This window comes from Trachemys scripta, chromosome 24 (assembly GCF_013100865.1).
Source record: "Trachemys scripta elegans isolate TJP31775 chromosome 24, CAS_Tse_1.0, whole genome shotgun sequence".
Lineage (NCBI taxonomy): Eukaryota > Metazoa > Chordata > Testudines > Emydidae > Trachemys > Trachemys scripta.
In genome coordinates, this window is record NC_048321.1 from 10636 (window position 1) to 32155 (window position 21520).

Consider the following 21520-nt stretch of genomic DNA (forward strand, 5'->3'; position numbering starts at 1 on the left):
TGTTCATTCCCTCTGAAGCATCTGGCACAGGATAGTGGGCCTGATGGACCATTGGTCTGACCCCAGTATGGCCGTTCTTACGAGACGGAATATCTTTCTAAAAGAGATGTTTTTAGTCCAACCACAAACGTGTAGGAATCGCTGGCTGAAATTCTCAGGTGTCTGTTGCACAGGAGGACAGACTGGAGAAAGATTAAGACCAGAAGAGATGGATTGACCGCGACTAGATGGGTGGCGAGTGAAGGCTACCGGGGGTGAAGCACAAAGTTCTAATTTGCCCGTTTGCCCTCCCTTCCTTTGGTCCATAATTTCCCCTGATGTCTCCTCACAGATTGTGAGCTGCACAACAGATCTTTGTGGCTAGAAGGGACCACTAGAGATAAAATACAGGAAGTCAGACTATCTGGGGACTTCCGTAATGAGGCCAATAATTTGTGGTGGACCAAAACATCTCTTCCTGAAAGACAACCATCTGTTCTTGATACGAAGACCTCAGGAGGCAGAGAATCCACCGCCTGGGACTTTGTTCCAGTGTAATCGCCCTTACTGTTAAGAGTTTGTGCCTTATTTTTAACTTGAATCTGTTTGGCCTTAGTTTCTGGCTGTCGGTTCTTGTTCTGCCTTTCCGTGCTAGGTTACAAAGCCCTGGAGAAAATATCAGGTATTAAACACCGTGATCAAGTCACCTGTTTGATCTTCTCTAGTCTTCTTAAGTCTCTCACTTATTTTCCAGGTTTGGGATAATTTGTGTGGGTCTTTGCTGCACCGTCTCCAGCGTTCAACCTTTATTTTAAAAAAGTGGACATAAGAATTGGATGCAGTGTCCCAGTCTTGGTCTCACTGAGTGACCCTGATCTTGCAGGGTTTGAAACTTGTCCTTGAAACCTTAGCTTAGTTTATTTAATGGGCTCTCAAACTGGGGGTCCTGGTCACCTGGAGAAGGCTGCGGGAGACTAGCAGGACAATGTTCCAGTTCTCCATGGCTAGACGAGATGGGAAGTGCTTGAAACTTTCATGGACTATCCCAAAACTCTCTCCTGTTGCAACATAGGATCGCTGCATGGGAAAGGCTGAGACGAGCTGTTTATTTTAGACCCCAGCAGTGCGTTGAGAAGCAGGGGGTGTGTGTGGGCTCTGAGTGGAAAGTGGAGATAAAATGTGCCACTTTGGTATGAGAGGGGCGCTGATTTGCTTCACGCTGAATGAATGATAAATGAGACGCCGTTTGCCAGTCAGTTGGCTAACTCGGGAACGAGACTGACGACATATATAGCCTCAGGCACAACTGCATTTAAAGGGGACCGGCCTGCCTGCTTGAGACAAATATAGAACTGTTACTCCTAGAGGATTTAATTACCATCTCTGGATTGGGGGGCAAATGTGTGGTGGTGCTGGGGGTCTGTGTGTGTGGGGAGCGGGCGAGGGGGGTTGATCAGTTTCTCTGGTTAGATCAAGATTTGTAAAGCGAAACCCCACCCAACTTAGCGTCATCAGCAAATTTGATAAGCATCCTCTCCACTCAGTTATCCAAGACAGTCATGGACAATATCGGATCGTAACGGACTCAGCACTATATGCCCCCCCAAGTTTGGCAGCGAACCATTGATAACTGCTCTTTGAGTGCGGCCTTTCAATCAGTTGTGCGCCTTCCTTTAGACTGCACTTCCCTAGTTTGCTTTGGAGGCTGCCATGTGGGACGGTGTCAAAAAGCCTTCCTAAAATAAGGGATATCTCCTCTACAGCGCTCTCAGAACAGAGTCTCTGCCCCAAATTGTTTACAGCAGGGGTGGGCACACTTTTTGTATACTGGGCCATGATTGCTCACAGCATTGGGGTTGGGGTGCGGGAGGGGGTGAGGGCTCTGGTTGGGGGTGCGGGCTCTGGGGTGGGGCTGAGGATGAGGAGTTTGGGGTGCAGGAGGGTGCTCTGGGCTGGGACTGAGGGGTTTGGAGGACAGGAGGGGAATCAGGGCTGGGGCAGGGGGTTGGTGTGCGGGGAGAGGCTCAGGGGTGCAGGCTCTGGGCAGCACTTACCTCAGGCATCTCCTGGAAGCAGCAACCATGTCCCCACTCCAGTTGCCCCACCTGCAGACGCCGCCCCTGCAGCTCCCATTGGCCACAGTTCCCGGCCAATGGGAGCTGCGATGGCAGCGTGCTGAGCAGAGGCTCCTGGCTGCCCCTACACGTAGGAGCCGGAGGGGGGAACCATGCCGCTGCTTCTAGGAGCCTCCAGGAGCAGCTCCCAACCCTGCTCCCCGGCTGGAGCGGGGCAAGCCCCAGATCCCACTCCCCAGCAGGAGCTCAAGGGCCGGATTAAAACAGCTGCTGGGCCGGATCCGGCCCACGGGCCATAGTTTGCCCACCCCTGGTTTACAGTCTGTGTGATGACAACAGATGGATACAGTCAGATAGGGGAGTACAAGGAAACAGGGAGACAATATTGAGTTTGAGGAGGGGTATGAAGGAGGTTTCATTCGTTTTTTGGGTGGCGCGTACGGAGAGTTCCGTTGGAGAAAGCACAATGGTGTGCATTTGAAAATTTAAGTGGTGGTTTGGAAGCTGGCATTGTGGGCTGATCGGAAGCGAGTGTCGGCATCTTGATAGCAGATAGCTTTCATCTCTAATGCAGATATCTTAGAGGTACCTTGGGTAATATCGGCCTCTGTAATAACTTGTCCAGGGAAATAATTGTTCTTGCTCGAGTCCCGCTTCCCTGATCTTTAATGTTTGAACTCTGAGTCAGGGTTGTCTGATGCCCTGTTCAGAGTTAGTGCCGGAGTTCCTGCGTTTGTTGGTGCTGCTCTGATTCACCAGTTGTTTTCCAGCACTTAGGAGCATTTGAGCTGCTTTTGTTGTCGATGGTTGGCATCTTCTGCATGACTTCCAAAACGTCTGTCTCGCAGATCATGTTTTACCATTCCCAGCGGTGAATCCCCCTTAAAGCCCAGCGAGTCAGAAAAGCACCTGGCGTGAAACTTGTCCCATTTCAGGCTGTGTATTCAGAACAAAGGAAAAGAAAGCTAGCTATGGGGCTGAGATTCTGATCTTGCTCCCTCTAACCTTGGGCCGTGGCTTTATTTCTCTGTGCCTCCCTTCCCTATATGTAAAAACCTCAGATCTCCTGAGGAATTCTCCGTTTCTTGATGGTTTCCAATCAAGACTGTTTAGGCTAAAGATACGTTTTAGGCAGGCACAAGTTACTGGACTCAGGATACTGGGTGAAACTGAAATGCCTCCGATATACAGGTCGTGCTAGGTGATCTAATGGTCCTTTCCGGCCTTAAACTCTCTGAACTTAACTTCGGTGCTGTCATTGTTTGTTTCTATATTATCACTCCCATCCCGTAATATCTGAGCGCCTCTTGGAAAGAGATACTATTTCCCTCCCTTCCATAGGATAAAGCTATTTTCATTTTGTGGGTGAGGAAACCGAGGCACAGACAGTTAAGTGGCTTTCCCAGAGTCAGAGCTGGGAATCTACCCCAGACCAGAGTCTCTATCCAGAGCCTTAATCATAAGCCCGTTTGAAGAATTAGCTTCTGAGTGGGGGGGTATGGGGAGGTGTCTCTCTAAGCACCTGTTCACCCGTTCAACCAAGGCATTCCTGTCATAGAATCACAGACTAGCAGGGCTGGAAGGGACCTCAGGAGGTATCTAGTCCAACCCCCTGCTCAAAGCAGGACCAATCCCCAGACAGATTTTTGCCCCAGATCCCTAAATGGCCCCCTCAAGGATTGAACTCACAACCCAGGGTTTAGCAGGCCAATCCCTGGTATCAGACTCCAAATGAGTATGTCCAGAAGGTGTTGACTGGGGGGGGGGTTAAAACACCCGGAAAAGGGAATTGGCTCTGGATTTTGTAGTCCCTATAAAAAATAAAATGATAAATACTGTAGCAATCGTCACTCTTTTGTTTTGTTTTGGGCAGTGTTTAGCGGCCCAACTGGGATGAGGGCCCCATCCTACATAACACAGAATATATTGTAATGCCTTTCTGGAAATCAACGGTGGTGCCTTATCTGGAGATGACCTTAAAAAGGAGGTGGCAGAGTTAGAGGGGGTTCAGAGAAGGGCGGTGAAAATGATCGATAGCCTGGCTTACATGAAGAGAAATTAAGGCCAGAATGGCCCATCAGCTCATTAGCCCGCCCTTTCCATCACGGCCACTGAACCCCGCTGTCACCCCTGTATTGAGCTGATGCCCTGGATTATATTAAAGCGTTACAGCCCTCGGGAGGTCAAACTGTTGTGTGCCACAGGCAGAGAATATGAGCTGACTGAGGTGACACCAGTGCCTAAGGCAGGGAATTAATTAGGTGAGATGTACCCAGATTATCCTAGCAGATAACCTGCCCCCCCTAAAATGAAGAGGAAGGTGAAAGCCCCCAAGGGTCCCTGTCAATCTAACCTGGGGGAAGGTTCCTTCCCACCCCTGAAAATGGTCATCAGTTTGTTGTGGGATTGTTACCCGAGAAAAGGGAGGAGTTAAGAGAACACAAGTCTGTAAGGTAATGACGGGGAAAGAGACGGTAGAGCGGGAGTTTCTCTTCCTTCTCTCAAAACCACGGCAAGGAGACACCGAGCGAAACGGAACGGCGGCAAACGCAAAACTGAGCAAAGGAAATGATTTCGCCGCCCCACGAGGCGTGTGATTAGCTTGTGGAACTCGCTGCCACATGAAATCAGTGAGGCCAAGAACTTAGAGTCCGAGTTTTTAAGGCCGGGAGGGATTTTATTCAGGAGCGCATCCCTGCTCCTGCAGCAGACGGGTCTTGAGGCTTTTAACAGCGTGCTAGCGACAAACAGGCAGCTGTTGGCCGGGGTGGGCGGCGGTGCCGGGAGAGCGTCTCTCTCGGCACCTGTTAGTCCCGTCACCGGTTGGACTGGGGAGGCATTCTTGTCCCTGGCCTCAGACTCCAAATGCAGAACAAGATCGCCTGCCCCCACCGCACCTCGCAGAGTCTCCTGGGAGATGCTGATGGCTACAATCAAATAGCCCCAATCAGGAGTAGCGCCAGGTGCTGGGTGGGCCTCCTGGCCGAGATCTGGGCAGGCTGCCCCCCATTGGGCTGGGCCCCCCATTGGGCTGGGCACTCCACAGCTGCAGCGAAAGGCAGCTAACAATCGAAATAGACAAAAGACTTTTAAATGAGGAACTGAAGCCAAACACAGTGTCGGTGGCAGAGCCCGGTTCCGAGCCCAATCCTGACAACACATCCTGGGGATTCTAGCCGAAACTTTCAAGTGGCTAGGAGATTGGGGGGGGGAGGGGCTGATTCTGCAGAAAGTCCAGCGCCCCCACCAAAACTTGCCCTGCACTTCCTGAAAACCAGGGCGCCCTGTGAAGATGCGTCAAGCAGGGAGAGGGGGAAAGTACGACAGTCTAAAACCCTAATCACTGTTTGGGGGAGGGAGGATGGTTATAAATGGAGCGCTGGATTGATACCATCTAGCTCTTAGATAGCACTTTTCCTTACTAGACCTCAAAGCTCTTTACAAGGGAGGTCAGGGGTGTCATACCCATTTTACATATGGGGAAACTGAGGCACAAGGCCCATGTGGTTTGCCCAAGGGGGTGAAAGGGGTAGCAGCATAGGTCCCCCATATTCCCCCTAGAGATCTGGGGGCTGGGGTGTGTCTGCATGAATGAAGCAACAGGTCTGCTGTGCCTCCCCCCTCAACGCCACACAGAGCCCTCTGCTGGGATAGGGTTGGCTGGGGGGGTGAGGGGGAGCAGTGCTGCAGGGTTTGGAATTGACACCCCATTGAAATGCATGGGACAGTTCCCCTTGCTGAGAGGGATTGGTTCAGGCTCTCTGCAGACTCAGGCAGCCTGGCTGAGTCAGTTATCCTTGGGGCAGTTCACCCTTCTCTGAGTTATAGTTTCAGGCAGACGTCGCTGTGTCCGTTACAGTCCGGTCACATGTTCGGGTGTTTCTTCACAACCGTGAGAGCTAGAAACTTATTTAAAAAAAAAACCCGGAAACCCTAAATGCTGCTAAAGTCGTTTGACTCCAGGAACCAGGGCTCTGGACACAAGGCTGTAATGCTGAGCTCTTAATTCTGCACATGGGCGGTGTGTGGCTGGCTGCAGGTACAGCAGATTCTGCTTATTAGCAACCCCTTGGTTGCCAGCAGAAAGTTGCAATTATCCACCGATCCCTGCTACTGCCCTGCCCACAGCCTCCCCATGATGAAGTCGTTAATATCCAGGTTTGCTGTCCAACGGAACGTACTGCCCTGAGGATCACTCATGCTTTCTTCCATTCTCCCTCCGCAGGGTTTCGTGAAAGATGTGCACGAAGACTCGGTCACGATATCCTTTGAGAACAAGTAAGTATCCGCTGGAGACTCCTGGTGAGAGGGAGCGGTCCTGGGCCTAGCCTCCGTTTGTCCTCGTTCCAAGCTTGGGCATCTGGGGGAGAACTGAGACACGCTCCTGTAGGAGGGAGAACTGAGACGTTTTCAGACCGAGGCCATTACGGTCGCAGATCCCAATCCTACCTAACCCTGCATCTCCTTTGAACAATTGTCAGCTGTTTTCAGTGGCTGCTTTTCTGTGTCGGAAATAGTTAGGCCCTACAGCCAAGTTGGTGGCAGACTGGGGATAGAACCCAGGTGTCCTGGCCCCCCCAGTCCCTTCCTGTGACTACCCATTAGACCCCCATGCGCCTTCCAGAATTGGGGGATATTGTCCGGGGTTCCTGACTCCTAGCCCACCCGTGCTAACTCACTAGACCATTGGTTCCCAAACTAGGGGGCGCGAGGCTGCCTGGCCCTTGAGCTCCCGGCCGGGGAGGTTAGCCCCTGGTCCCTCCCCTCCCCTGCAGCTATGCCGCTGCGCGGGCAGCACAGCTTGTGCTTGCCCACCTCCCAAGCTTTCCAATAAGCCAGTCCTGGCGCTCTGAGTGGCCTGGTAGGGAGGTGGGCAGAGGGAGGGTTGGATAAGGGGCAGGAGGTCCCCAGGGGACAGTCAGGGGACAGGGAGCGGTTGGATGGGGCGTAGGTTCTGAGGGGGCGGTGAGGAGACAGAGTGGGGGGATTGGATAGGCGTGGGAGTCCCGGGGGGGCCTGTCGGGGTGGGGGTGTGGATAGGGGTCAGGGCAGTCAGGAGACAGGGGGGCTTGGATAGGGGGTGGGGTCCCGGGGGATCTCGGGAGGGGGCTGGTCAGGGGACAAGGAGGGGAGGTTTGGCTAGGAGGTGGGGTCCCAGAAGGGGGTGGTCAGGGGACAGGGAGAAGAGGGGGTTGGATAGGCGTGGGAGGCCGGGGGGGGGGGGCCTGTCCGGGGGGGGGGGTGTGGGGATGGGGGTCGGGGCAGTCAGGAGACAGGGAGTAGGGGGTGGGGTCCTGGGGGATCCCGGGAGGGGGATGGTCAGGGGACAAGGAGCAAGGGGGGTTGGATAGGGGGTGGGGTCCCAGGAGGGGGCAGTCAGGGGACAAGGATCAGGGGCGGTTGGGTGATGGTAAAGGAGAGGTGGGGGGTGTGAGGGTTTCTCGAAAATTAAAAAGAGGGCGTGATGCCTCCTGCCACTTCCCCTCAACGGCAGGCTGGAGGTATCCAATCGTCTATTAAGATCGTTAGCGGGACCGGCGTGCGCAGAACTTCGGTGCGCCGCTGCGGGCAAGCTGTTGCTTTCGGTTCCATGGCCCTGGTGCAAGCGAGTGGATTGTAAATGTCAACCCTACGCTGTTCCGCGGTAGGAGGGTTGTTAGCGTGCGGCTGTAGGGCCGATGGGCACCTCAGCCGACCCCGCTGGAGCCGGTGCAGGGTGGAAATGCAGGGATGCCACAGTCCCCGCTTCAGAGCCCTAAATAAAGCTGCTGCACTCAAGGTATCTGACACGGGGCCATGAGGCCCAGCATAACTAGCAGGCTGCCGCTTTTCCAAATTTAGTTCCTGCTGTTTGTGGCATGCGAATGAAACTGACTCACTCTTAATAAGCCAGCCGCCTGCCCCCGGGATTGCCTCTAGATTGGCAGCTGTCACTCTACCGCGTGGCGGGATTGTGTGGATTGATGCTAGGGCTGAGATCTCAGGTCCGCATTGTGCTAAGCGCTGTCTCTACAGGTACCGAGCTGCTCCCCTGTGAAATGTTTCTCTTTCCGACCGTCTGGGTTCCTTCGGTGATATTAGTTGAGCGTTTGTGTCTCCCGGCATCAGTGACTAGGAGGAAGCAGCGTCATTAGGAGCGTGTTTGTTGGCAGACCTCTCGGTGCACGGTGGGAAAGGAAAGGCAGACGGCCCTGTTTTTAAAACCCGGCTGTCTGCGTGCAGGAATATCAGAGCCCTTAAACGCAGCTTGGTAGGTAGCTGAGAATGCAGATGGCATGGCAGACAGGCCAACCCTGAGAGGCTGCCACCTCTGGGGTGTGCCATCTGTTCAGCCAGCACTGTGATGCGGCCACCTCTGGGGTGGAAGGGGGTAGGGCAGGAAGCAAAGAATATTCTCTGCCCCAAACTGTGCAGGGGAGATTGGGGTTTAAACAGGAGTCCAATTGCTCCATTTCGATCTGCTTTGCCTGGCGTGTGGCTCTTTAACTGGGGAACTGGAAATGTTTCTGAACCAGTAACAGGCGAAACGGGGTTTAAATCAACTTATGCCACAAACAAACCGCTTTAAAAGCAGCTACAGGCCTCGGCTGTCTCTCTTAGCCGATGTGTAAGTAAAAGAGCCCGGTCCCTACACGGCTTCTGAGTGGATTTCTCTCGTTCAACAGCTGATCGCAGGCAATCGACCTTTCCACATTTTAAAGCTTGGAGGCACTGCCTGTTGGTTTGAACCTAGTTGAGCAGGTGCCGGTTTTCCTTGAATTTCTGCGCTTGCCTGGCTGATTTCAGGGCATCGTGTTCGCTCTGGGGCTCTATTTCGGCTCGACCGGTGAAAACTAGTAACGCTGGAGGACTGCCAGCTAGAGCAGCGGCCGGCGCTTCAGGGGGCGCACTCTGCAGCCAGCCTGCTGCTCCGCGATAGCTCAGCTGTCCGTAGTTAGGACGGTAGTGTAATTAACCATGCAAATCCCAGTGTCATTAACCTGCTCGCACCTAGATGGTGAGATTACAGCACTGTCACCAGTTCCTAGAGCCTGCTGGACACCCGGGTCAAATGCTACGCCGACTCCCTCTGCTTCTTGGCTGTGATTCTGTTTAAGCTGGGGGGGATGAGCCGCATAGATCCGAGCAGTCCACTGAGTGTTGAGTGCACTCCGTTTCTCAAATACCTCGGTTGGCTGCGGTGTCCTTATGGGGTTTCTAGCCGCGTTGCTGAGCAGGTGAATTTCCCTGCTGAGACAGCTGTAGCTTCCCCGCCTCCCGACAGCTGTTCACGTCTGGTTTCCAAATCCCAAACACACACGCGCATCGCTCTGACCGGGGGGCCCAGGGTTCAAGTATTGGGGGGAGGGATAGCTCAGTGGTTTGAGCATTGGCCTGCTAAACCCAGGGTGGTGAGTTCAATCCTTGAGGGGGCCATTTAGGGATCTGGGGCAAAAATCTGTCTGGGGGTTGGCCCTGCTTTGAGCAGGGGGTTGGACTAGAGACCTCCTGAGGTCCCTTCCAACCCTGCTAGTCTATGATTCTATTGCTTGGCAGTGCAGATGCAACCTCACGCTGGGAGTCCACCAAAAACATCCCGCAAGCAGACTTTCCTGGGGCCCGTTTTGTTCAACATCTTTATTAATGGATGATGGGATTAATTGCACCCTCAGCAAGTTTGCGGATGACACTAAGCTGGGGGGAGAGGTAGATACGCTGGAGGGTAGGGATATGGTCCAGAGTGACCTAGACAAATTGGAGGATTGGGCCAAAAGAAATCGGATGAGGTTCAACAAGGACAAGTGCAGAGTCTTGCACTTAGGACGGAAGAATCCCATTCACTGCTACAGACTGGGGACCGAATGGCTAAGCGGCAGTTCTGCAGAAAAGGACCTGGGGGTTATAGTGGACGAGAAGCTGGATATGAGTCAGCAGTGTGCCCTCGTTGCCAAGAAGGCCAACGGCATGTTGGGCTGCATTAGCATTGCCAGCAGATTGAGGGATGTGATTATTCCCCTCTGTTCGGCACTGGTGAGGCCACATCTGGAGTATTGTGTCCAGTTGTGGGCCCCGCATTACCGAAGGGATGTGGACAAATTGGAGAGAGTCCAGCGGAGGGCAACGAAAATGATCAGGGGGCTGGGGCACATGACTTATGAGGAGAGACTGAGGGAACTGGGATTGTTTAGTCTGCAGAAGAGAAGAGTGAGGGGGGGATTTGATAGCAGCCTTCAAATACCTGAAGGGGGATCCAAAGAGGATGGAGCTCGACTGTTCTCAGTGGTAGCAGATGACAGAACAAGGAGCAGTGGTCTCAAGTTGCAGTAGGGGAGGTCTAGGTTGGATATTAGGAAAAACTATTTCATTAGGAGGGTGGTGAAGCACTGGAATGGGTTCCCTAGGGAGGTGGTGGAATCTCCTTCCTTGGTGGTTTTTAAGGTCAGGCTTGACGAAGCCCTGGTTGGGAATTGGTCCTGCTTTGAGCAGGGGGTTGGACTAGATACCTCCTGAGGTCTCTTCCAACCCTGATCTTCTATGATTCTAAGTCTTCTCACCCTGCACCATGAACAATGGGCTAGAGCGGCCATGTTTTGGGATATCGGTGGTTGGACGGGGGCCCACATAACGCAGTGTGGACGCTGGAGCCCCGGGTTGGGACAGTTCCTAACCCAGGGGGAGGTGTGGGGGAAGGTGCGGGGGGTTTACAAATGCGTGTAGACAGCACCAGCCCTGAGTCAGACTAGCGAGAAGGTGAAATGTCTTGTGCTTAAGCTACATGGTGGTGTTCAACGTGTCTGCTTCCTCTCCATCTGAAATACACCGACTGAGTCGCAAAAAGCCCTGGGCTGCATTGGGTACTGGCGTCTCGAGTCCGCACTGGGAGCGGCTAATTGCAAACGCACATACATGAATCATTAAAACAAACAGCGAGGTGAAAATCCCTCCTCGGGCGGAGATCCGAAGCAGCAGGAAGTTAAGCTGGGTTTAGCCGAAGGGAAAGTTTCTCCCCACCCCGTGTTCGGTGCCCTCTTTCTGTTGCAAAGTACATCTCGTGGCCGCGTGGGGGTTGTCAGAGTGCGGCGGCATCTCAGAGTCGCAGGCTGTACGAACACAGATCAGAAAGCGTTTATGCTTGACATAGACGACAATCCCAAAATTGCGGGGACGAGGGCGGAAAGGCCAGTTATAAAACACTCTGGAGTCTTCTTCCCGCTTTCCAGAAGGGGGAACAATCCTTCCTTTGTCTGCATAGATGGTAAACTCTCCCCAGGCAGGGACCGTCTCCGGCCGTGTGGGTGCCCGGGGCCTGGTGCTGTCTCTTCAGCGTGTCCTGTCTTAGTCCCAGTCTGCGGTGCCACCTACAGGCGAATGCAATCTCGGTCTCATGTCTCCTAACAGCTGGCAGCCGGAGCGGCAGATCCCCTTCGGCGACGTACGGCTCCCCCCGCCCGCGGACTACAATAAAGAGATTACCGAAGGGGACGAAGTGGAGGTAGGGGGTGTGCTTTTTGGGGGGGCAGAGGGGTGCCTCTGTGAGCCCGCTATCCTCACTGGCTCCCCCGCTGACTATATTGACCTGTCTCTCTAGGTTTATTCCCGAGCCAATGAACATGAGCCGTGCGGCTGGTGGCTGGCGAGGGTCCGGATGATGAAAGGAGATGTAAGTTTCTGAGGATTTTTCTGTTCCTCCCCCCCCATCTCCGATCGCTTGCATCTATCCCAGAATCCTTTGTGCTTTACGGGCCTGCCGTTTTACGCTGGCCCTCGAGCTCGGGTCCGGGGCTTGCCCTGCTCCAGCCGGGGAGCAGGGTCGGGGGCCGCTCCCAGAAGCAGCAGCATGGCCCCCCTCCGGCTCCTACCAGTGGCAGTGAGGTCCACAGGCTAATTCCATCTGAAAACGAAGCGTTGAGCACGGTTGTCCTGTCTCTCCCCCACCCGGCTATGTCTGAATGGCACAGTCCCTCTCGGGGCCTGCGGTCAGCTCGCCTCCCCACCCTAAATCCCCGGCTCTCACCCGATCTCTCTCCCCCCCCCCCCCCCCCTCAGTTTTACGTCATCGAATACGCAGCTTGCGATGCCACCTACAACGAAATCGTCACGCTGGAGCGGCTCCGGCCCGTCAACCCCAACAAAGTGGCCACCAAATCCAGCTTCTTCAAATACACCATCGCTGTGCCGGAGGACCTCAAGGAAGCGTGAGCAAGGCGGGGATCCTAGCGCGCGGGCGGGGGGGAAGCGCTCCGCGGGCTTGGACAAAAGACAAGTTGCTAGCGTGGCTTTTCCTCTATGGGGAAGGAGCCAGAGACCAGGCGCTGTGGTCTGCCCAGTCTCTAACTTGGGGCTTGGCTGTGTGGGGAAACTGACTGACATTATTCTACTGTAAAGGAAAGTCCCCTAACCGCTGGCCAATCCAGTTCTGGACTCTGGAGATCTGGGTGCTATTCCCGGCTTTGCCACAGACCGGACGGGTCATTTTGGGGGGCTCCCGCTGCCCCTCGTCTCTGCTCCGCTCACCCTGTCCTCTCTCCGCTCAGGTGCTCCAACGAAAACGTGCATAAAGAATTCAAGAAGGCGGTGGGGGCCAACTGCATCTTCCTGAGCGTGGCCAGCAGCGAGCTCTTCATCCTGGTGAGCGAGGCGGCGGAGGGTAGCGGGTTGGGGGGCGCTCGTTGGAGATCGGCCGCGGCGGGGTGGACCCGACACTCCAGGCTGGTTCGGAGGAGCCTCTTTCCAGCTGCCCGCCTGGCTTGCCTTGCCCCACGCCGTTCTTGGGGTCGGGGGGAATTGGCGGGGACCCTCGGGTGTGGTCGGGGGGCTTCTCGGTCCTGCTGCGACCGTCTGGGCAGGTCTCGCCCGGTCACTGCGGCTGGCTAGCCCCCCGGGATTCCTGCTGGCCTGGTACTTCGGGAGGTGGGGGCTACCTTGCCGATCTCCGACACCGCTCGTCTTCCTCCCCCCCTTCCCAGTCGACGAATGAATCCACAGTAAAGCGGGCGTCGCTGCTGGGGGACATGCACCTGCGCAGCATCCGCACCAAGCTCATGCTGATGTCGCGGAACGAGGAAGCCAACAAACACTTGGAGGTGAGGAACCCAGGCGTCCGAGTGACGGCCCACGCCCGGGGAGGGGGGCGGGGGAGGCGCCTCCGGCTTTCTTGCCACACGGGCGCTGCGGGGCGGGAAATAGGCGGCTGTACACGGCTCGCCCAGAGCTTCTCCGGTGATTGCCCAGCTGGTCACCTGACCGGGGCTCCAGGGGGGGGGGGGGGGGGGTCACATGCCACTGGAGGCCCCCCCCCCCGGCCTTCCGTTGACTCCCCGCTCTGCGTCCCAGCGCTCTTTCTCTCCCCAGACGAGTAAGCAGCTGGCCTCGGCGTTCCAGGAGGAGTTCACGGTCCGCGAAGACCTGATGGGACTGGCCATCGGCACCCACGGCGCCAACATCCAGCAGGCCCGGAAGGTGCCAGGCGTCACCGCCATCGAGCTGGACGAGGAGACCTGCACCTTCCGCATCTACGGGGAGGTGAGGGCCGGCCGGGGCTCCTGGGTTCTATCCCCGGCTCCAGGAGATTGCGGGGGGCTGGCAGCCAGGACTCCTGGGTTCTCTCCCCGGCTCTGTTATTTGACCATTGTCTCCTCTCCGCAGACTCCGGAAGCGTGCAAGCAGGCCCGGAGCTACCTGGAGTTCTCTGAAGACTCTGTTCAAGTCCCGAGAAACCTGGTCGGTAGGTGTCACGACGGCGACCGTGCTCTGTAGTGACCTTCCGGGGGCCCGGCATTCACTTTCCTGGTGATGGGGACCTGGACACGTAACCATAGCACCGTGCTGGTGCGGGCGCCTCAAAGGGAAGTGGGCTACGAATGAGAGTGACCACGTGTGCCCCGAGACGCTTGGGGTGCCAACAGAGGGCACCAATATGCAGTGGAGTCCGTTCACCACGAAAGCCGGCGTCGCACCGGCGGTCAGGGCACCCGTGAGGAGTCGTGAACATGCTAAAAATAATGTTCTCTGGGTCTGTTGTTAAACGGGTCCCTCGAAAGTCGGGGGGTTGGGAAAAGCCTGGGGAGCGGGGTGGGCTGTTGTGGGTGTGTGTCTGGTCAGTGTGTGGGGGGGGGACCCTGTTGCTTTGGGAGCCGGGGTTTCTGTGGGTTTCACCTCTCCGCTCGCCCCACCAGGCAAAGTGATTGGCAAAAACGGCAAAGTGATCCAGGAGATCGTGGACAAGTCGGGAGTGGTGCGGGTGCGGGTGGAAGGGGACAATGACAAGAAAAATCCCCGAGAGGAGGTAAGTGGGGGTGGATCGGGGTGGGGGTGGCCGCTGGTGGGTTGGGGGACACACGGGGGACGGCCGTGCCGTGACCGAATCTCCTCTCTCCTAGGGAATGGTCCCGTTCATCTTCGTTGGCACGCGGGAGAACATCAGCAATGCGCAGGCGCTCCTGGAATATCATCTCGCTTACCTCCAGGTAAATCCGGCTCTGCCGAGAACGGGCCTGCAGCAGCGGCCGGAATGGTCTCAGAACCGGCTCGCTCGCTCCGCAGCGGTGGTGCGCGAACGCTGGGGGCCCGTCAACAGCAAAAGGGGAGGGGCACACACCTGAGAATCAGCCAGGGGGCGGGGTCGATGTGGGTGTCTCATGGGTGTGACCGTTAATCGGTTCCTCTGTTTCCTGTGCTTTCCTGGTTTCCCGCACAGGCAGGTGCATTTGCTTTTTGGTCCTCCCCCCACCCCCGACTGTGTGCGCAATTTGCTTTTGTTTCCCCTTCCTGTTCTGAGGCTGCACTTTTGACCTCCCTCCTTCCATCCCCCCAACAACTGCTAATTAGTATCCCTGCTCTGGGGTGCAGTCACTAATTGGTTCCCCCTGCTGGGTGCAGTCATTAATTGGTTCCCTGTCCCAAGACAGCATGGGTGTCCTTGCTAATTGGTCCCCCTTTGCAGTGCAGTCACTAATTGGTTCCCCCTGCCAGCCCTGTACAGGTGCAGTCATTAATTGGTTCCCTGCCCCAAGACAGCATGGGTGTCCTTGCTAATTGGTCCCCCCTTGCAGTGCAGTCATTAATTGGTTCCCCTTGCCTGGGTGCGAAGTTACTGGGTTCCCCGTCTCACTCCGTGCCGTTCTTCCCATTCCCCAGGAGGTGGAGCAGCTGCGGTTGGAGCGGCTGCAGATCGACGAGCAGCTGCGGCAGATCGGCATGGGCTTCCGCCCCCTCTCCAGCCGGGCCGACAAGGAGCGGGGCGGCTACACCACCGACGACAGCACCTCCTCCTCCCTCCACGGCACGCGGACGTACGGGGGCAGCTACGGCGGGCGAGGCCGCGGGCGCCGGGGGCCCAACTCCGGCTATGGTAACTGGCCCCACGGCGCCTTGGCCAAAATGTCCCCTTCTTCACGGCAGGGGCGGGTTGACTGACGGGCCACACCCCATAGGTGGCTGTATTTCAGCAACGCTTCCCCGGGGTATTGTGTGTCCTGCCCCTCCTACAGCTTTGGGGATCCCCCCCAGTACAGATCAGCCCCCACCAACGGTGGCTCACGCGCCCCCCTGCTCTGCCCTCCCAGGTACCAACTCAGACCTGTCCAACGCTTCAGAGACCGAGTCGGAGAAGAGGGACGACGGCGAGCGAGACCCGCGCCCTGAGGACAGCCGGAGGCGCCCGGGGTTGGGGCGAGGGCGGGGTCCCACCCCGGCCCCCCGAGGGGGCGGAGGCAGCAAGTACAACAGCTCCTCCATCAGTTCAGGTGACCAGGTGTTGCTGTTAAATAGTGGCTGTGCCCCGCCCCAGAGGTGGCTGCATCTTGGCGCCAGCTCAGGGATCCCTGTGTAACCAGCTGCTGTGCCCTGCCCCAGAGGTGGCCGCATCTCAGCGCCGGGCAACTGGTCCCCGTGTAACCAGCTGCCTCGTCCCAGAGGCGGCTGCATCCTAGCGCCAGGTGAGGGGTCCCTGGGTAACCAACTGCCCCGCCCCAGAGGTGGCTGCATCTCAGTGATGTATAACCAGATGCCATGTTCCAGCGTCCTGACTCAGAATGAAGGGGAGTCCAGTCGGGGGTGGGGCTGGGATCCTGGACTCCTGGGTTCTCTGTGCCCGGTGTGTTACTCCGTGCTGAATTCTGCCCCCTCCCCCCCAGTGCTCAAGGACCCGGACAGCAACCCCTACAGCCTGCTTGACAACACGGAGACCGACCAGACGGCTGACACCGATGGCAGCGAGTCGCAGCCCGTCAGCAACCGGCGCCGCCGCTCCCGCCGCCGCCGCACCGACGACGATGCCACCATGATGGACGGCGCTGCCGAGTCCGACATGTCTGTCAACGAGAACGGCATGGGTGAGCAGGGGGGCTGGGAGCCAGGACTCCTGGGTTCTCTCCCTGGGCTCTGGGAGGAGAGGGGAATGGAGTGGGGGAGGGGCTGGGAGCTGGACGCCTGGGTTCTCTCTCCAGCTCTGGGAGGGGAGTGGGGTGGAGGGGGCCAGGAGGCAGGACACCTGGGTTCATCTCCATCTCTGCTCCCTGCTTTCCCAGAGGATGAATCGAAGCCTCAGAGACGCAACCGGAGCCGTCGCCGCCGTAACCGTGGCAACCGCATGGACGGCTCCATCAGCCGGGACCGGCAGCCAGGTACGGGGGTCCAGCGGGGCCGGGCAGGGGATCCTGGTGCTCTGGGCTTAGCTCTTGCTTCTGCTACAGCCCTGAATGCCTCCGTGTGCGGTGTGAACGGTGGGGCAGGAGCTGCCCTGGGACCCCTCCCTGCGCCGGGTTTTGGCAGCGGGGCCCCATTTCCGGGACAGATCGGGGGTGTGGCCAGAACTCCCACACGTTAGAGCAGCCCAGAGGCTGCTCTGGTTTAGCCCGGTGGCCAGCGTCACCCCACTTTGGGCTCGCAGGACTCCTGGGTCTGTCTCTCACCCCTCCCCCTCTCCCCCGTTGGTGTTCTGTCCTTGCTGTGCGTGTGTCAGGGGGGCGGGCGGGAGTGGGGATTGGCAGCTGTCCCCAACCCAGCACCCGCTCCCTCCCCTCCAGTGACCGTGGCCGATTACATCTCCCGGGCCGAGTCCCAGAGCCGCCAGCGGCCCCCGCAGAAGGAGCCCCGGGAAAAATCCACCGAAGACGACATACCGAGACAAAAGGTAGGGGTGGAGCCGGCGGTGGCTGGGCGGAGCCAGCTTGGGGCGGGGCTTATTCCAAGCCCCTCTTGAGACCTTCTCCCTCCTCCCTGCAGGCAGAGCCAACCGGCAAGGTGGCCAACGGCCCGTCGGAGAACGGCGAGGAGCCGGCCGCCATGGTGAACGGGCTGTCGTAAGCACCGCGCCAGGAGAGCTGCGCCCACTGCTTCCTGCCTAACTGACCCTACTCCGCCCTGCTTGCGTCATCGTTAAACACGCCCACCGACCTCTTGTTAACGAACCATTTATTCAACGATCGATAATTCCTCTAGTGCTTGTCGGAAGCTTGCCAAAGATAGCCAAGCTCTTACGGCTCGTTAGGCGCCGACCAATCAAGAGACAGGCAACCGGATTCTTGCTGGGGCAAGGGGCGCGGCTCCCCCTCCCCCCCCCTCAGGCAAGGGGCCTCAACAGTAAAAAAAACAAATTAATTATCTCCTAATTGTGTGTCCGTTTTTGACGACTCCGTTCGAGCCAGGAACCGCAATCCGGCCGCGGGTTGAAACCAGAGCGAGGATTTTTTTGTGCCTTCTGAACGCGCGTCGCTTCCCTTCCTTTTTTCGGTCATTTTCCCTTCCGCCTAGTTCGCTCACGCAAGGATTTCGGTAAAGATGGAGCGGGGGGGGGGGGGGGCTGCCGCGCTGTTTATTTCCCTCCCCCTTAAAAAAAACATCAGAAGGTACCACGGGGTGGGGAGCGCGGGGGGAATTTTTGTTTCTAGGCAATACAAACACAGCAGGTATTTTTTTTTTTTTTTTTTTTGGGTACACTGTGGCAGACTGGGGGGGGCAGAGAGGGTAGAGCCGCATGGCCCCCCCACCAGTGTCACTTTGCCAGGAAGGGGGGGGCAAAATCGAGCTGTGACGGTTGAGACATTATTTATTTTTCACTGTACAGTATTTAAAAGAGAATAAAGAACCAAACTCGTACGCAAACGCTGCTGTGTCTTCCCCTCCTGCACCCCCCCCCGGAAACGTGGCGGGGGGGGGCCAGAAAACCCCCCCCCCCCCCCCCCCCCCCCCCCCCCGCAATCTTCAATAAAGCCACCGAAAAGAACTGACATCAGCTCCCCGCCCTTCACTCGCTGCGGAGGGGTCACGGATTCACGCCCTAATTTCCCCCCCGTCGTTAACCCCCAGCCCCCAATTTGGCTTCCTTTCCTCATTAGCCAGTTGGATTGGGCGGGGGCGGGGGGAAGCAAGCTGGCTGGTTCCTTCCCAAGGCACATTTCTCCCCCTTCCCCCCCCCCCCCCAAGACCTGGGGGGCCGAAGGGTCTGCCCGCCGGGGGGGGGGGGTTTTTCCACCCTGGGGGGGGGGGGGGGTAAGCTGACTGGTTCCTTCCCACGGCATGTTCCCATGCACTGGGGGGGGAAGGGGTCAGTGGATGAGCTCAGTGACAGCCCCTGGGGGGGGATCACTGACCTGTCTCTGGGTGGTGGGGGCCTAATGTGTTACTTGGTGGGGGGGCCCCAAGCAGGAGCAGGTGTAATTCCTAAGACTGGCCACAGGGGGGAGATGACGTACTAGGCAGGGACCTGTGGGGAGGGAGGGAGGGAATATTCACGGCTGAGCGGGGTGAAGTTCTGTCCCCCTGTCGTAGAGCCGGACTCCTGGGTTCTCTCCCCAGTGCTGGGAGGGGAGTGGGAGATCGTGGTTCAGAGCAGCGGGGGCTGGGAGCCAGGACTCCTGGGTTCTCTCCCCGGCTCTGGGACACGGGTGGGAGCCAGGATATGTGTGGGGAGGAGCCTGGTGGGGGTGGGCGGGCCCATGGTTCCTGGCAGGGAGCCCCCCCCCCGGTGGGCGTGGTCCCAGCCCTGCTATATCTGGCTGCCCAGGTGCGGGCGGGCTCAGACGGGGCCGGGGCATGGCCGAGGGGCAGGGCGCGGCGGCGGGGGGCGACCCCCCGGACAAGGTGAAGCGGCCCATGAACGCCTTCATGGTGTGGTCCAGCGGGCAGCGCCGGCGCCTGGCACAGGAGCACCCCAAGATGCACAACTCGGAGATCTCCAAGCGCCTGGGGGCCGCCTGGCGCCGCCTGCCCGAGGCCGAGAAACGCCCCTTCGTGGAGGAAGCCAAGCGGCTCCGGGCCCGGCACATGCGGGACTATCCTGACTACAAGTACCGACCCCGGCGCAAGGGCCGGGCCCCCGCCAAGGAGCCACCGCCACCGGGGGGCCGCCCGCCCCCCCAGCTGCCTGCCACCCGGGCCTGGGGCTACGGCGAGCCCCTGGGCTACCAGCCGGCCCGCTACCCGCCGTGCCCGGCTGCCGCGGGATACGGGAACGCAGCTGGAGGGTACAGGTGGGTCCTGCCCGCGCTTCCCGTCCCCTCGGGTGAATGGGAGACCCCCAACGGTGCCCCCTTACTGGGGAAATGGGGGGGATTAGCAAGGGGTGGAGGGGGCTGCTACATTCCCTCTTTCCCCAGGCCAGGCATGGTTGAAATTAGGGCCGGCTGAGGGGTCCGTGTATAACCAACCCCAGAGGTGGGCGCATCTCAGCGCTGGGCACAGGGGGGGACATACACCAGGTTCAGGTGCTGGTTGGGACCAAGCGGGCACCAGCCCCAGAATTTGCATGTTAACTGTTGTTAACCAGGTGAGTCAGTGCCAGCTGCTGAGGGCATGATGGGGCACCAGTCCTTTGGTATGTGAACCCAGGAGTCCTGGCTCCCTGCTCTAACCACCAGCCCCCACTCCCCTCCCAGAGCCAGGGAGAGAACCCAGGAGTCCTGGCTCCCTGGTGTGCCAGGATATGCCCACCCCGCCCAGGGCCCTAGGGCTTTGGGTCCCGGCCAGGAGCAGGGTGGGGTTGGGTGCCAGGCAGCACCCGCCCTGCGGCTGGTATTCACCATGCCCTGAGCGAAGGGTCATGACCCGGCCAGGCCTCAGCCAATCCCTGAGCTAGCTCCTCACCGTGGGGGTGTCTGGGTGCAGGAGCCAGTGCCCAGGGGAGGGGAAACCGAGGCACGAGTCACAGAACCCAGGACTCCTGACTCCCAGCATCCCCTGCTCTAACCACTCCATCGCCCACTGACGGAGAAGGGGAGGCCAGCAGGCGCCCAGGACTCCGGGGTTCTCTGGAGGGGAAGGTGGGTGCCAGGACCCATGGGTTCCATCCCGCCTGCGGGAGGGAGTGGGCAGGTTGTGGCAGGCCACGGGGGAGCTGCTCACACCCAGAACCGGATTAACAGGCCAGCTGAGGAATGCAGCCCTGGCTCACCCAGCCCTGGAGGGGGGTGGGGGGGACTCTTCCTGCAGCTGCAGGGCGGTGTCCCCCCCACATAACATTGTCCAGAGCTCGCAGAGAACCCAGGGGTCCGGGCTCCCAGCCCTCTCAGAGGGGAGTGGGGGCTGGTGGTTAGAGCAGGGGGGCTGGGAGCCAGGACTCCTGGGTTCTCTCCCCGGCTCTGGGAGGGGAGTGGGGACTGGTGGTTTAGAGCAGGGGGAGCTGGGAGCCAGGACTCCTGGGTTCTATCCCCGGCTCTGGGAGGGGAGTGGGGACTGGTGGTTTAGAGCAGGGGGAGCTGGGAGCCAGGACTCCTGGGTTCTCTCTTCTCCTCTCATTCTGCAACTGTAATTATCCAGCTGGTTAACCCCTCTTCTCTTCCCCCCACCGCCCCCCACAGTGGCCTGTCCTATGGCCCCCCGATGCCCTACAAGCAAGACCCTGCCCCCCACCCGCCGGGGGTGCTGCCGCCCGACTTCCGCGACATGATGGCTGCCTACGGGCTGCAGGCCTGCGACGTGGGCGAGGGCTTCCCGCCGCTGCCCTACGAGCCCCCCGGGCCGGCACCGCTGACGCCCCTCTAGCCCGTGGCGGGCTGGGACCGAGGGGGGCGGGGACGCTGGGTTTTTATACGGAAAGAAGAAAAGCCTCGAAGAGGAACAAAGTTTGGGGGAACGCTGGGGGGAGCTCTCTGCGACTCCAGCCCCAGCAGGGGGGGCTGTGGGTGCAGAGTGCAGACTCTTCCCCTCCCCCAGCGCCCCTTCTCCCCCCTCCACTTTAAAATCACCCCCTTTGTAAACTCTTCGCTGGCAGCCATCCCCCCCAAATCCATTCCCCTAGCACTGGAGCTGGAAAGGGGGGAGGGAGTGGTGGGGGGCCTGGAAAAGTCAGGGGGGACTGAAAAAGGGGATGCACATGGAGGGACAGTCTGGAGCAGTGGGGGAGATTGTGCCCCCCAGAGAAGGTGGGGGGGGCGCGCGTCTTAATGCTGTTTGTCAACGTATCTTGTAAAGAGAATAAACCTGGTTCCTAGAGACGGCCCTGACCCCAGGGCGTTCCTGGGGGGAGGGAGGGGGTAAAGGAGAGATGA

General features: G+C 58.4%; 2 protein-coding genes across 3 annotated transcripts; both read left to right on the plus strand.

The window, feature by feature from the left end:
• The first annotated feature begins 6229 nt into the window (after nucleotides 1-6229).
• On the plus strand, nucleotides 6230-18137 carry FXR2 (FMR1 autosomal homolog 2). Of its 2 annotated transcripts, none has more exons than XM_034756603.1 (16): nucleotides 6230-6332; nucleotides 11433-11526; nucleotides 11623-11694; nucleotides 12081-12229; nucleotides 12569-12662; nucleotides 13001-13117; nucleotides 13368-13556; nucleotides 13680-13758; nucleotides 14210-14319; nucleotides 14414-14500; nucleotides 15171-15384; nucleotides 15599-15778; nucleotides 16169-16366; nucleotides 16562-16657; nucleotides 17060-17166; nucleotides 17259-18137. In XM_034756603.1, the coding sequence occupies exons 1-16, from the start codon at nucleotides 6253-6255 to the stop codon at nucleotides 17337-17339; spliced, it is 1947 nt and encodes a 648-aa protein (XP_034612494.1). In that variant the 5' UTR covers nucleotides 6230-6252; the 3' UTR covers nucleotides 17340-18137. The 2 variants fall into 2 exon arrangements, with proteins under 2 accessions (XP_034612494.1, XP_034612495.1); XM_034756604.1 differs by having other exon boundaries at nucleotides 13386-13556.
• A 930-nt stretch (nucleotides 18138-19067) lies between these two features.
• SOX15 (SRY-box transcription factor 15) lies at nucleotides 19068-21315 on the plus strand. The gene is made up of 2 exons (XM_034756827.1): nucleotides 19068-19504; nucleotides 20831-21315. Exons 1-2 carry the CDS (start codon nucleotides 19068-19070, stop codon nucleotides 21012-21014), a joined length of 621 nt encoding a protein of 206 aa, XP_034612718.1. The 3' UTR covers nucleotides 21015-21315.
• Nucleotides 21316-21520: the final 205 nt, after the last annotated feature.

Excerpts from the sequence above, each read along its gene's own strand:
- FXR2 (XM_034756603.1), top strand. The coding sequence starts at position 6,253 with ATGCTTTCTTCCATTCTCCCTCCGCAGGGTTTCGTGAAAGATGTGCAC. Across the intron at positions 12,230-12,568 it reads CCGGAGGACCTCAAGGAAGC|GTGCTCCAACGAAAACGTGC; the intron begins GTGAGCAAGGCG and ends CTCTCCGCTCAG. Across the intron at positions 13,118-13,367 it reads AAGCCAACAAACACTTGGAG|CGCTCTTTCTCTCCCCAGAC; the intron begins GTGAGGAACCCA and ends TCTGCGTCCCAG.
- SOX15 (XM_034756827.1), top strand. The coding sequence starts at position 19,068 with ATGGCCGAGGGGCAGGGCGCGGCGGCGGGGGGCGACCCCCCGGACAAG. Across the intron at positions 19,505-20,830 it reads AACGCAGCTGGAGGGTACAG|TGGCCTGTCCTATGGCCCCC; the intron begins GTGGGTCCTGCC and ends CGCCCCCCACAG.